The sequence below is a fragment of the Podarcis erhardii genome (assembly GCF_964252035.2).
Source record: "Podarcis erhardii genome assembly, chromosome: 15".
Lineage (NCBI taxonomy): Eukaryota > Metazoa > Chordata > Lepidosauria > Squamata > Lacertidae > Podarcis > Podarcis erhardii.
In genome coordinates, this window is record NC_138505.1 from 22198731 (window position 1) to 22212704 (window position 13974).

Consider the following 13974-nt stretch of genomic DNA (forward strand, 5'->3'; position numbering starts at 1 on the left):
GAATCTGCCCACAAGCTGCAGAGGAGCTGCTCACTGTGTCCTGCACAGCTGGAAGGCGTGGAGGGGACTGGCGGGAGGGGTGAAAGTTGCTCCTGACTTCCCCATGCATGGAAAGAACACAGAACAGATTGAGGTTGAATCCTGACAAGACAGAATTACTGTCTTTGGGGGACAGGGGGTTGGCTGGTGTGGAGGACTCCCTGGTCCTGAATGGGGCAACTGTGCCCCTGAAGGACCAGGTGTGCAACCTGGGAGTAATTTTGGACTCACAGCTGCCCATGGAGGTGCAGGTCAATTCTGTGTCCAGGGCAGCTATCTACCAGCTCCATCTGGTACACAGACTGAGAACCTACCTGCCCGTGGACTGTCTCACCAGAGTGGTGCATGCTCTGGTTATCTCCCACTTGGACTACTGCAATGTGCTCTCCGTGGGGCTACCTTTGAAGGTGACCCGGAAACTGCAACTAATCCAGGATGCGGCAGCTAGACTGGTGACTGGGAGTGGCTGCCGAGACCAAATAACACCGGTCCTGAAAGACCTACATTGGCTCCCAGGATGTTTCTGAGCACAATTCAAAGTTTTGGTGCTAAACAACCGTGGCTCAGTATACCTGAAGGAGTGTCTCCACCTCCATCGTCAGCCTGGACACTGAGGTCCAGCTCCGGGGGCCTTCTGGCGGTTCCCTCCCTGTGAGAAGTGAGGTTACAGGGAACCAGGCAGAGGGCCTTCTTTGTAGTGGCGCCCGCCCTGTGAAACGCCCTCCCATCAGATGTCAAGGAAATAAACAACTATCTGACGTTTAGAAGACACCTGAATGCAACCCTGATTAGGGAAGTTTTTAATATTTGATGTTTTAGCATGCTTTTAATATTCTGTTAGGAGCTGCCCAGAGTGGCTGGGGAGATCTGGCCAGAAAGGGCGGGGTAAAACTAATACATTATTATTATTATTATTATTATTATTATTATTAGGTTGCAGGAGCAACATGGGGTAGCTCAGAGCACACAGTATGGGCAACTTTGGTCAGAAGAGGGTTGTAGAACCCCAGACCTGGAAGTTACACCTGACCCCCAGAACACCCCCCAAGCCACACACATCATTGGTCTTGCTCTTACCCTCATTGTTTCTGCCTAGTTGGCATGTGTCTTGCTTGCCTAGATGGGGAATAGAGAAGGGTGTTTGGGTGCTAGCCTACTGTATAAAAGTAAGATTAACTTTAATTGCTCCACCCATTTTGCCTTCGGACCTGCCTGCCCTAGGCATGCGGCCCCTGGGTAGTTGCTGGAAAAGGAATGTGGACCTCATGCTGCAAAAAGATTATCTACCTCTGGGACTGGGCAGGAAGGGGCAATATGAGCAGTCTCATGCACCAGCCTCCACTGATCTCTGGACTGTACCTGGTTCTTGGCAGGACTAGCGGCTCCTGGTGGTGATGGGGTGGCTCCCCCCCCCCCCCGAAGGAGGGTTTCTCTTCCCCCGAAGAAGTTCCCCAAATATTGCTCAGAGGCCAAGAAGAAGGCCAAGATGCAGAGAAAAGGAGAATCGTGGCAGAACTGAAACCTTCAAAATTGCTCTCGAGATCCCTTTGGGTGGATGGGTAGAAACAGAAATGAACGAGCAAAGAGATAAGGCAGTCAACAAAAGCAAAAGCAAAAAAAAAGGGGGGGGGGTTAAAAATATCCTAAGAATGTTGATGGGTCCAAAACAGACCCCCCTCCTCAGCAGATTCCCTTTGGAGCCCTTAAGAGTACAGGCAGGTGTAGTAAGAAGCCCCAGCTGGTTCCTTGACTGTGGTGTGAGTCCAGCTCCAGGCCAGCTTAGGAATTTCATAAAATCTTGAGTTAGAAGGGACCCCAAGAGTCATCTAGTCCAGCCCCCTGCAATGAAGGAATCACAGCTTAAGCATCCATGACAGGTGGCCATCCAACCTCTGTTTAAAAGCCTTCTGTGACCCAGGTGGTGCGCTCCACTGTCAAACAGCTCTCACCATCAGAGTGTTGTTCCTAACGTTTAGTCGGAATCTTCCTTCTTGTCCTTTGAATCCATTGGTTTGGGTCATCTGTTCCGGAGCAGCAGAAAGCAAGCTTGCTCCATCTTCCAGGTATTTGAAGATGCCTCTCATATCACCTCTCAATTCTTCTCTTTTCCAAGCTAAACATACCCCAGCTCCTTCAACTGTTTGTCATTAGGTTTCCAGACCCTTGATCATCTTGGTTGCCCTCTTCTGCACAGGTTCCAGCTTGCGAATATCCTTCTTAAACTGTGGTGCCCAGAATTGGACATAGGACTCCAAGTGGGGTCTGACCAAGGCAGAAGAGAGTGGTACTATTCTGGATGCTAGATGTCTGTTAATGCAGCCTAGAATTGCATTAGCTTTTTTCTTTCTTTCTGTTGCATCGCACTGTGGACTCATGGTGGTCCACCAAACCCTATGATCCTTTTTGCAATGATTGCTGTACAGTACATAGCAATGAACTGATTCCTAATTCAGCTATCAGCCTGGGCCATCTTCCCATTCTTCAGGCGAGGAGCTTGTTTTTTCATTTTCATTCATCGCATACATGTTCACCCATCTATCAAATCACCCTTTGCCAAAATAATCCGCAACAGAAATACTTTCTGAAATCAAATCCATGTGGGGCTTGGGATAGGTGTTCTCCTGGTGACATCACAGGAACCATCCAATGAGCGCCGTCCACAGCCGGTTTCGGCTGCGGACTGGAAGGATGGCTCCCTGCCCTCAAGCCTGGGAAAGGCTGTATTGGAACAAGGTATGCTACATTTATCTTCGTCTTAAAAGTTTCAGGTGTGTTTCTGAGCACCAGTAAAAGCATCTGTGCAATATACGATAGAAGCCCCTTTACACAATATTTCCTCTGCTCCTCTCCTGCTCTTGCCTCCTCCCACAACACCTGAGTTGTCTTTGAGTTGGCGGGAGGCATACAGCCCAAAAGCAGAGGATATGATTGGCCGGTGTTTGCTGCTAAAAGGCTCTCCTGTTGCTGGATGTAAAACAAGAGCTGGAAAGCCACACTCGAGTCTCTTCCATGGCTGACCAGAGATGGGGTGGGTAGGGGGTAGCGCAGGGCAAAGAGCTGCTTCCCCTGCTACAATGAGACAGCAAAGCTTCGTGAGCAACACTTTTATTTACAAATATAATTAAAAGCTCTGACAGTTATATCATGCTCTTCCCTTTGAGAACCTGAAAAAGGTTTTCTCTTTTTTTTTTTTTGCTTTTTTCCGTTTAGTATTTTTTTTTAAAGTGCATGCAAAAGAAGTAAAGCCTTTTTTTTAACCTTTTTTATTGTAAGAAAATACACAGTTTGAAAGTGTGAATAATGCAATATTTATGACCAAGATTATCGGGGGACAGGGAGAGGGGAGGGAGGGGGGGGGGAACCAAAGGTGGGAGTTGTGGGTGGGTCGCAGGGAGGGGTGTGGAGGAGGAGGAAAGATTTAAGGTGATGTGAGAATGAGAGACAGTGTTAAACTCCAAAGATTGACTTGGAAAAGAGGAAGGGTGGAGGGTTTTTGGAGGGGTGGGTGGGGGTGTCGGCGTGGCCTGGAGTGTGGGTGGGTTGGTGGGGGGGTCGGAGGGGGGGAACAAGTCATCAGGTAGTAAAAAAACTTCTGATCAGAGAAACAGTTAAAATACAATATGAAAATAAGTAAATTTCTCCTTAAATTTCCTTCTATACACAAAATACACAATTTGACAAGGCCCAATTTGTGCTCCTGGGATTCTCTGGGCTCCTTAAGTTTTTTTTTTTTAAGTGTATTCACATCCTCTGCTACAGCAGAAAATGATTATGATACAATCAAGAATGTGCCAAAGACCAACGGCCAAAAAAACCCACCTGGCCTGGCCTGACCCTTTTTCAAAAAAATCACGCTCTCCCTCTTTCCCCAACCCCCCTCCCCTTTCCCCCCCGCCCCCAAAGTAATAATATGTCCACCACTGATATGTACAGCACAATTTCAGAATTCATATTTTCTGTAAAATGTATCAAATTTCTCAATCTCTTAATAAAATTTTTTTATTATTATTTTTTTCATTTAGTTATTCCTGATGAATAAATACCAAAAAAAGAAATAATAATAATTAATAATAAAATTAAAAACTCAAAACGTTATGCAGCAGCTGATTAAGGTAAGGCTGCGATACCCATCTCTCTCCCCCTGGGAATTTGATTCCTTTTAATTTTCCTTCCTTGGTTTTTTTGTTTTTTTTGCTTGAATTTTCATTGGTAAGGTGGCAAAAAAATATGAGTGATTGCTGAAAAGCAAACATACATCCACTTTTTTGTTTTGATTCGTTAGAATTGTCTCCAAAGTTTTCATTGAAACGTTTTTTTTTTTAATAATAATAAAAAAAATCATTGCACAGAGACATCAATACTGTGAGACACTATGAGTTTCAAGAGAGACTGCGGAGCAATGGTCCTGCTCTGGAACGTGACACTTGGCGGGAAGGGGGGGCCCCTGATGGAGTAAGAATATACAGGCACTAAGTCCGACATGATGTCAGTAAGAGAGACAGAAAGAGAGAGAGCACACCCGTTAACATGGGGGGGGAATGTTGGGATTTGAGATATTTTTTGTTTGCATTTTTGTTTTTTTAATGGCAAAAGAAATTTAATCTCATCTGTAGTCCTCCTTAGGAAATTCTAACGTGACCAAATTTCCAAAGCCCATCCGTAGGCTCTCCATGTCAAAAGTTTCAATCTCTCGCTCTTGCCTTTCCAACAGAAACTTTATCCTCTCGCTGCGTTCCTTCTGCAGGGCCGCCAGCTCCTCTTCAATCTGAAACAGCATAAAAGGGGGGTTCTTTTAAAGCAAGCTCCTCAGAATCCCAAACGTTTGAGGAACAGATCTAGACAAGAGGATTTCCTACCCCTCCATTTCTCCCGGAATGATACTGGGAAGTGGATGTGTGTGTGTGTGCTTACTGGGTGTGTTTGCAGGAGAAACAAGTCAGTCGAAAAGGGATGCTGAGTCCTTTCCTTAGTGATTTCTCCTTTCCCAATTCCTCCTGTGGTAGTTTTTTTTTTTTTTTTTTTTACAAACCCCTCCCGACTCCCCGGGACTCTGAAACTGCAATATAGCTGTGGGAGGGGAGAAACATTTGTGGAGGGGATCAAAGAATCACAGAGTTGGAAGGGACCCTGAGAATCAACTGGTCCAACCTTCTGCAATGCAGCAATGAATATGCAGCTGTCCCCTATGAAGATCGAACCTGCGACCTTGGCACTATCAGCACCACGCTCGAACCAACTGAGCTATCTTTGTTCTTAATGTAGGAATCTTTTGCCCAACATGGGGCTCAGACCCACAACCCTGAGATTAAGAGTCTCAAGCTCTAACGACTAAGCTACTCAGTTAATATGTGTCTCTGTGTTTGTTTTCAGTAACTCTCCCATAACACTTCTAGGCTCACCTGGTGAGCAGAGAGTTTGGTACTGCTTCACCAGTGCATCCCCTGCAGGGTCCCTGCGGGCAAAGCAGACAACTGTAGCCTAGACACCTGAACCCTCCCACTCACCAGCCGATGAGCGGAGAGGGTTCAATCCTGCTGCGCGCAGCCTTGCCCCACCCCGCAGATCGACTTCTTGGTAGGTGGGTGGGACTGCCAGTTACCTGGTGTCATGATGTCAGCTGGCTGACAGGTGGGTGACCCCGCCCACCAGTCAAAGCTGGCTTGTGCAGGTGATGAAAGATCTGGCCTGCTGGGCAAAAAAGCCACTGCATTTGGGGAAACCTCTGGTGGCAGTCTTAACACAGTGGAGCAGGTGGACCTTCCATTAGAAAACACCTCCGGCAATGACACAGACCAATGCGTCTAGCAGTCAGGAAATCTGATTCCCTGGTGCACTCCAGCAAATGACAAATAAGCACCAGCAGTGCTATTCCTTTTCTGTTGCTGGTATTCAGTTAACCTCACGGGGCGTCTGATCAGGAATCTATCCGTCTATTCCTACTAGAGTTGGTTCAGACATTAACTATTTACTCACAGCATTCATAAATGATTTAAAGGGTGGATCCATTCCTAAACCCGAAGATGCCAACTACCTAGTCGGTTTGGAATATTCCTCCCGCCCACAACACGACAAAAGCAACGAGATGGGAAATTCCTTCGTCTCAGTTATTAAAATGCCCATTTTCAGTGCTTAGTATTACCACTGGTCTGGAGGCCAGAGAGAAAACAATTTACAGCTTCTGATTTATCTGACTGCGCAGAAGACAGCTTGGCAAAGCAATGCTGTTGTGAAGATGCCTGCCGAGGGGCCTGTCTGCCTGTCCCTCTGTAATCAGTCTGCTAGTATGCAGATACTATGAGAACACGGGCAGTCTGGAGGGTGGCAACACAAGAAGGGGCCTTTTCCGTAGTGGCTCCCTGCTTGTGGAATGCTCTCCCCAGGGATGCTTGCCTGGTGCCACTGCTACATATCTTTAGGTGCCGGGCAAACATGTTCCTTTTTAATCAGGTCTTCAGCTGTTAAACACTGATGGCTTTTGGGCAAGGGTGGGATGCTTTAATGCATTTTTTTAAAAAAATAAGTAATAAAAAAATAGAATGGAATTTTAGACTTTTTTAATGCTGGTTTTAATCTATGTATGTGTACATTGTAAGTCGCTTTGAGTTGCCCGTGGCAAAAAAAAAAAAAGGTGACTAATAAATTTAAAAAATACCACCGGGAGTAATTGCTAAGGCTCCTGTATTCTCTTCACAAGGGACTGATCCTGCTAGGATCCTGGTACTTAGGGAAATGTAATGCATTGCCGCTACCAGGTTAACTGCAGAGCCCGGGATGCACCTGGACAGTATGCGCAACTCCACATCCCCACCAGTTCTTCCTTTCCTGGCTTTTTTGGCAACGGTCCAACCCCTGCCATACCTTTTGCTCAAGATGTGCCCTGCGTAACGACACCCTCTGCTCCAGCTTCTGGAGTTCCCGCTCATGCTGTGCTTCCGTCTGCATCTTGATTTTGCTCTGATAGGCATTCAGCAGCTCCATCTCTTGCTGAAGCTGCAACCGCAGGGCCTGGCATTCCGCTTCCTGAGCCTCATCTAGCCGCAGCTGGGGGTGTAAAAAAACCAAAAAACCAACAAAATCATTTACAAAGTTAAGGGCGCTTGCTGGTCAAATCTGCTCTAGGGTTAGGCACAACAGCTAACACACAACAACAACAACAACAACAGCAGCAGCAGCAGCAGCAACAACAACAGTTGTTTAGGCAAAAAAGTTCTGATTGAAATGGCCAGCATAGAACATACAGTACATACTGTGTACTGTAATCTGGGGAAGTAAAGTTAAAGTTGGGCCCACTGCCTCGAGACTACAAAGCTCCCTTCCTGCCATTGGCCCACAAACCCCTTCTGCCCCTCTGAATGAGGTCTGTACCCAGCATGTCTCTCTCTTGCCATCTCCTTTCACCCCCTTTCCCACTAAGTCCCTTTCTCTTCCACTGTATATAGACCACAGATGGGGAGCCTGTAGCCCTCCATAAGCTGCTCAGCACTCCTGTTTCTTTCATACACACACACTCTTTGCTTTTCATTCCTTTCACCTTGCATGGAGTTTCAAACATGCCCATTACACCGCTCCCAGTCTCCTTTCCCTGCCTTTCTGCCAGGCTTCTGCTGCCTTCTCACAGCTCTCCTTTGGCCATCCTGCCCACACAGCTTCTCCTGCATCTAGAGCCACTTGCCTAGCGGCAGTCCTTCCAGCGGCCACGAAAGCAAGTCGGTCTTTTTTTTATCTCCCATACTGCAGATGGGGAAGGGATGAGGCTGAGAGAGTATGACTTGCCTGAGATCACCGGGTGAGGTCATGGCAAGAGCTAAGATTCACACTGGGAACCTCCTGGCTGGCAGCTCAGCATCTCAGCCACTATGCTACTACACCAGCTCACAGCCTGTCATCAACATTTCTTGGCACCTGCTTTATTCTCCCAGAACTTAAAAGTGTTTCTGAACACTCCAAGGTATGCCATGAGCTCAGCCAAAAGGTGTTTTCCTCATCACCCCCCACCAAATCCATTCACGCTTGTTTCAGAGAATCACAGAATTGGGAAGACCTCAGGGGTCATCTAATCCAACCCCCTGCGAAGCAGAAATATTTCACCCAATGTGGGACTCAAACCCACGACCCTGAGGTTAAGAGTCCCATGCTCTACCCACCGAGCTATCCCTCAGGGCTTGGTTATCCTGAAGGTATCTGGCTATTACAGCTGTGTGCAACTGGGGCTTTAAACTTCACACATGCACATACCAATGCATGCAATCTGAAAAGATTATTTGATCATCGGTGTGTAAACCTGCTACAAACAGGCTCAACAAGGATTGTACATGCTGTTTAGTTGTTGTTTTTGTTTTAAATTAATTTGAAAATAAAACCAGGAAAAGGAAAGGGGAAAAGAGAAAGGAGGGGAAATGAAATAATATTAAGGAAAAGGAAAGAATAATAATATGCAAATATTACTAAAAATAACAGCAAACCGCCATCAGTTCTCACCACAGGTAAGGTGACCACCAGTGCTTGTTAATATTTTGAAGAGCAAAAAAGAGGATGCTATGATGATTCTCATTTTAAATACCCCTACTATATGTAGGCTATAGAAGCTGTGATATATTGCTGAGGGAGGCAGGAGAAGAGGAAAGCAAGCCTTCAGCATCTAGTTATGACTATGTCTCATCCAGAAAGTATAGCAAGAGACATTTTGGCAAATTTTCAAAAAATCCACCCAGACAGAAACTTTACCCTGAAAAAGAGGATGTGTCCTGGAAAAAGAGGACACATGGCCACCCTAATTAATATGGAACCATTTGAGGGGGGTGTGTGTGTGTGGAGCCCAGAGCTGCCCTCACCGCTTGCGATGCCATCATCTCATTGATGCTCTGCTCGTACTGCTCAGCCAGGATGGCAAGCTTCCTTGTCTGCTCGTCCTTCAGGCCTTTCAGAATAGTTTTGTGCTCACTCTTTGGAGTCACTTCCAGCTGGTGGTTCTTGAGTGCTTTATACTGCTTGGTTTGCACTTTGCAAGTGTCCTGGAACTGCTTCTTGATCTGCATTTCCATGGCCTGCAATGGGAGGCAACAACTCTGGGTGAGGTTACACGTGGCTATTTAAACATCGTCGTTATCTGCATATCCCTATACGTTATTTAAGAACGGTACGATATTCATGCAGAAGCTTTACACTAAAGAAAATGTAACATCCCTATAATGGGCAAATTGTGCGCGAGAGAACCACGCCTCTCTTGCAAGCTGCTTTCTCCACGAAACTATTGCCTGTCTCCAACCCGTGTCTCATCATTTCAGCTATTTGCTATTTATTGTGTGAGATAATTATCTGCTTTTTCCCTTTCACGTGGAGAAGAGCAGTTACCAGATCCCATAGAAGGCAGGGGTGTCAACTTAATAAAATATCTGGGGGGGCAGGTAAGCACATAATTGATCACATGATATGCCACATGCACACTATTAAATGACAATGCCCATTAACTGGGGGGGCTGGCCCCTTCAAATATTTGGGGTGTGTGTGCGAAGGGACCTCGCTTCCTAGGAGTTGGCTCCTATGATGGAAGGTAACTGTAAGTGAACGACTACTGAGCTACTGACACCAGTAAGTCTTTCTCTGCTGAATGAATATATGAACAGGCGCCAAAATGGTGGAATGAATGTGCTAACAGCACCAAACACCAGGGATGTGGGAACGTACGGCACTTCAGAGGTGGCTGGACTCCCATTTCCCCACCTGCATGGCCAATAGTCAGGGATTATAGGAACCGCAGTCCAATGACATCTGGGAGATCAGATTCCCCATCCCTGCCACACACACATGGAATTAGTGGGGTGGCTGAGGTCAAGCAGTTGACTTTGCGCCGCTTATCCCTATATCCCAGCTAGACCACAGCCCTCGCCTAGTTACTAACCTTCAGGTTTTTGGGCTGCTGCCGCAGTTCCATGACATGCTTCCTGTGCAGCTCCCGCTCCCGCCGCTTGTTGTACTCCAGCTGGTTCTCAAGCTCCGTCTGGTGCTGCAGCCGGATCAAGTCCATACGTAGCTTCTGCAACGTGTGCAGCTGCCTGTATTCTAGCTCGCGCGTCGACTCGTCGTGCCGGATTAGCATGGCGTGCTCCATCTCTTTCTGCGTTCTCTTCTTGTTCAGTTCCTGCGTGGCATAAGGGGAAGGGGTCAGGTGCGATCCCAAGCGAGGCTGCAAACCCCAATTTCTCATGCGTAGTAAAAAAAATGGCAATGCTTTTGACCGACAGCCTACCCTAGTGTCCACGGCTCTTGGGAGACTTGCAAAATGTTTTGTTGGACTGAACTAAGGTCCATGTAGTCCTGCATTTCTGATATTAGTCAGACAGAAACTTTGGGGAACTCACAAGTAAGGTATGTGATTGCTGGCTTTCCCTTCCTCTTTGCCCCCAGCAGCTTGCATTGAGAGGTTCCTTGTGCTAAGAGCCACTGACAGACGTGCTTCTCCTCCATGAGCATACCTACTCCTTCTTGAAAGAGACCTAAGCCAGTGTGCGAACTTGCTGTGTTTATTGCACATTGTGTGAAGAAATGTGCTCGTTGCATCTGCTGCACCTACTTCCTACCTGCTTTGTTGGGGGCTTGCAAGACAGTCCCAAAGCAAACCTGCTCCTTCTCTCCACGATGCCCGTGCATCTTTTCTGTTGTGGACTTCTGCAAACTGGCCAGTAGGTGGCAACCGGGAGTAACATGAGCTCTGTTTTAGAGCCAGGATACCTGTAACTTGTCACTTTGGACACTTTTCACTGAAGAAAATTCAGCCTGGCTTTTTCTTTTTCAACTATACATCTGTGGCTGGTGTTGCATATGGAGTATAAGCATTTTAAGAGGGACTCCCATCAATGTTGCTGTTTAATCAGAAAGGTGGAGAAACCATTTAAGGGACCTATGAGCCATTATTAATGTTCAATGGCATTTATTTTTACAAAAGTGTGCCATTCCACTTGGGGGCCATTCCAGAACCTTTGTTCCTGTGTGTGTTTTGATACATAAAAGAGCATTCTCCACCCTTGTATTCCTAACCTTTAGTCCACCAGTCATCACTCTCTAAGCCAGAACCCCGGGCCACACCCAGCAAAATCTTTCGCCTGCTTCTCAGTTCCTTGGGAGCTTCTGCCCTCTGGGTAACAGAGAAGAGCCGCTGACAAAAGTTTCAATGGACATGCACTCAACACACCTGCATATCCACCACACACCCTTGTTTTCATTCCATTATTCCCCGCCCAAATACATTATGCAAAGCAAGCCCCCTCCCTCCCCTTCCAATGATTCAAGTTCAAACAAAAATGCTGAGAGTGGGTGTTTGCATCCTACTTCTTTAGTTCATTTCCTTTGAATGAATCCTAATTGCTAGGTGTGCCATAGTGATGCAGCCAAATCGGTTACCCAGAATGGCCCCTCTTCGCCCAAAGGTTCTGACAACTGACAGCTCTAGTAGTTCCTGGGATTGGTTTTACAATCCTGTGAAGATATTCCTCGTATAAAGGAGCACAAATCCAGCCGGCTGCTCCCAATCTTATAAGCGGCTAGTGCCAAAGCAGAGCTCCAAGCGGTTATTCTACTGCTGAACAAAAGATTGAGAGACGGGGTGGAGAAATCATGATATGGTCCCAGATCACTGCCACAGGATCCCATTCGGAATGTGCCGAGCAACAAGATACCGTAGTATTTAGCGAGCTTTGGCCCTTTAAATTCAGATCATAGAATTGTAGAGTGGTCTCAAGGAGTCATCTTGCCCAAATCTTTGCAATACAGGAATCACAGCTAAAGATTCCCTGACAGATGGCCATCCAACCTGTTCAAAAATTCCGATGAAGGAAAATCCACCACCTTCCGAGGTAGTCTGTGGCACTGCCAAACAAGCTCACATTGTTAGAAAGTTCTTCCTATGCAATATGCTAGGAGCAGAATGTGGGCTTTGTGTGTGATATCTTAAAAGGTAAAAATTGTGCAACCAGTAAAGCTGGAAAAAAGCTGGAAACGGGGGGGGGGGGACACATGATTTTGCATGGCACAGTTTGCATTTTTTAATTCTGATTTTGCTAGTCACCATGTTGAGCAGCAAATAGCTTCCCTTCCCCCAGATATAGGTTTTCTGTCTCCTGAGGTGTCACCATGTGCTTCCAAGCATATTTCTGCAGAAATTTGCTGTTTCTTTTTAAGTGCAAGGTTAGACACTTACAGGAAGGTTAATTCCGCATCTACATTTTACTCTACGTCTTTTCTTCTGTGGAACTGGTATTGCGGTGTACATACAACCTGACTCCTACCATTTCATCATTTGATAGTGAAACACGAGTAAGCTTGTTTTAAATTAGAACAGCTTCATGGTGTCAGAACATTTACAAGATGAAGCCAACAGCTTCCATTTCTCTAGAATTCAAAAAGACACTTTCATGCTTTGGGTTAATAAATTAGTGCATCTTAATTATTGCACAACACCACCTAAACTCCCAGAATTTTATAAGCCGGTACATGCTGGTAATATTGTGAAGTTGAGTTCTCCAGACATACAGCACTAAACCAGCTAAACAGTTAAGAAGTGGAAAGTTAAGTTGTGATGCTAGGTGCAAATTCAGAACACACAAATAATACTCAAAAAGATGCATGCTTAAAATGATAATTCAGTACAGATTAGTGACTTTTTTTTTACCAGAGATTAAAGTGGTTTGCATGTTTTGATACAAATCTGGTAATGTTGTATTCTAGATTTAGTGTTAATATGGGTGAAATATTTGCCCTTTATGCCCTTGTACATAGTCAGAGCAGGATCTTTCCACGCCTATACATTCTGTTTCTTTTCCCTAAGTGCTCAAAGCATTTTGACTATGTCATCCCAAATGACCCATGCAACAACCCTGTAAGGTAGGACAAAATTATTTTCTTAATGATACTAAAATACTTGAGAGGGACTGACATGCTAAAGTCCAACTAGCAAGTTCAAGGCTGACTAGGTAGGGTTGCCATATTTCAAAAAGTGAAAATCAGGACACAAAAGTCGTTGAGCTGTTTTTGGCCAAACTTGTTGAGCTTTCCCAGACATTTCAGCAATTTCTGCTCGGACACTGCTTAAGGGGGCTGAATACTGGCTATGTCTGGAAAATTTCGGGCATACAGTAACCTTAGACTAGGGTGGCCACTTACACACTGCCAGAAAACGATGAGTAAAAATGATTTATGCTTGCATAAGATTTGCATAAATGGATAGTTGCAAATTTCCAAACAATCACTATGGTTTACATAGAAATAAATTACACCCTAACATTGTACAGAAGAATGTGACTTGCATGCCTGCCCAGTCTGCTCTCCAGTTCCTAACTGTGGATGGGCAATTTCAAGACCTCTCCTGCTCTCTCTCTTTATGGTTATTTATCTTTAAGCCAGACCTGGACCAGGCGGCCAATGTAATGTAGTCATTTGGAGTGTTGGAATAGAAACTGGGAGACCAGGGTTCAAATCTCCACTTGGCCATGAAGCTCACAGGGTGACCTTGGGCCAGTCCCTGCCTCTTAGCCTAACCTACCTCACAGGGTTGTTGTTGTTAATTCAGTTTATATACTGCCCTTTAGCAAAAGATCTCAGGGTGGTGTACAACATTAGAAACGCATTACAAAACATCAGTGATAAAAACATAGTAAAAAGCATACCGACAGACAGCCCAATAGTAAAACAATCATAATAATCGCAGTGGGGCTCAGATGGTGAGGGAGAGAACCATATAGGCCACCTTTAGCTTCTTGGAGGCAAAGGTGGGATACAAATGCAACAAACAAATAAATGGCTGTCTTCTGTAATGCAGGACACACAGCCACCCTAAGGCTGTCCTGAGAACTTGGGCCAGGGGATTCTACCACCTCCTGGCTCACCCTCTTGCCGCAAAAGCCCTTCACTAGGTATAGCACACATTTCTACTGAGAAGTAAGC

The 13974-nt window shown here is 45.8% G+C and overlaps 1 protein-coding gene across 5 annotated transcripts in view; it reads right to left on the reverse strand.

Annotated features, from left to right (window-relative positions):
* Nucleotides 1-3128: 3128 nt before the first annotated feature.
* Nucleotides 3129-13974, reverse strand: part of TAOK3 (TAO kinase 3) — a 121830-nt gene continuing 110984 nt past the window's right edge. For all 5 annotated transcript variants that reach the window (XM_081841780.1, XM_081841778.1, XM_081841779.1 and 2 more), the window contains 4 exons: nt 9938-10177; nt 8871-9083; nt 6898-7080; nt 3129-4804 (listed from right to left, as the gene is read on the reverse strand). In XM_081841780.1, coding sequence (XP_081697906.1) covers nt 4643-4804; nt 6898-7080; nt 8871-9083; nt 9938-10177 — 798 coding nt within the window. In that variant the 3' untranslated portion in view covers nt 3129-4642. The remainder of the gene's footprint in view (nt 4805-6897; nt 7081-8870; nt 9084-9937; nt 10178-13974) is intronic.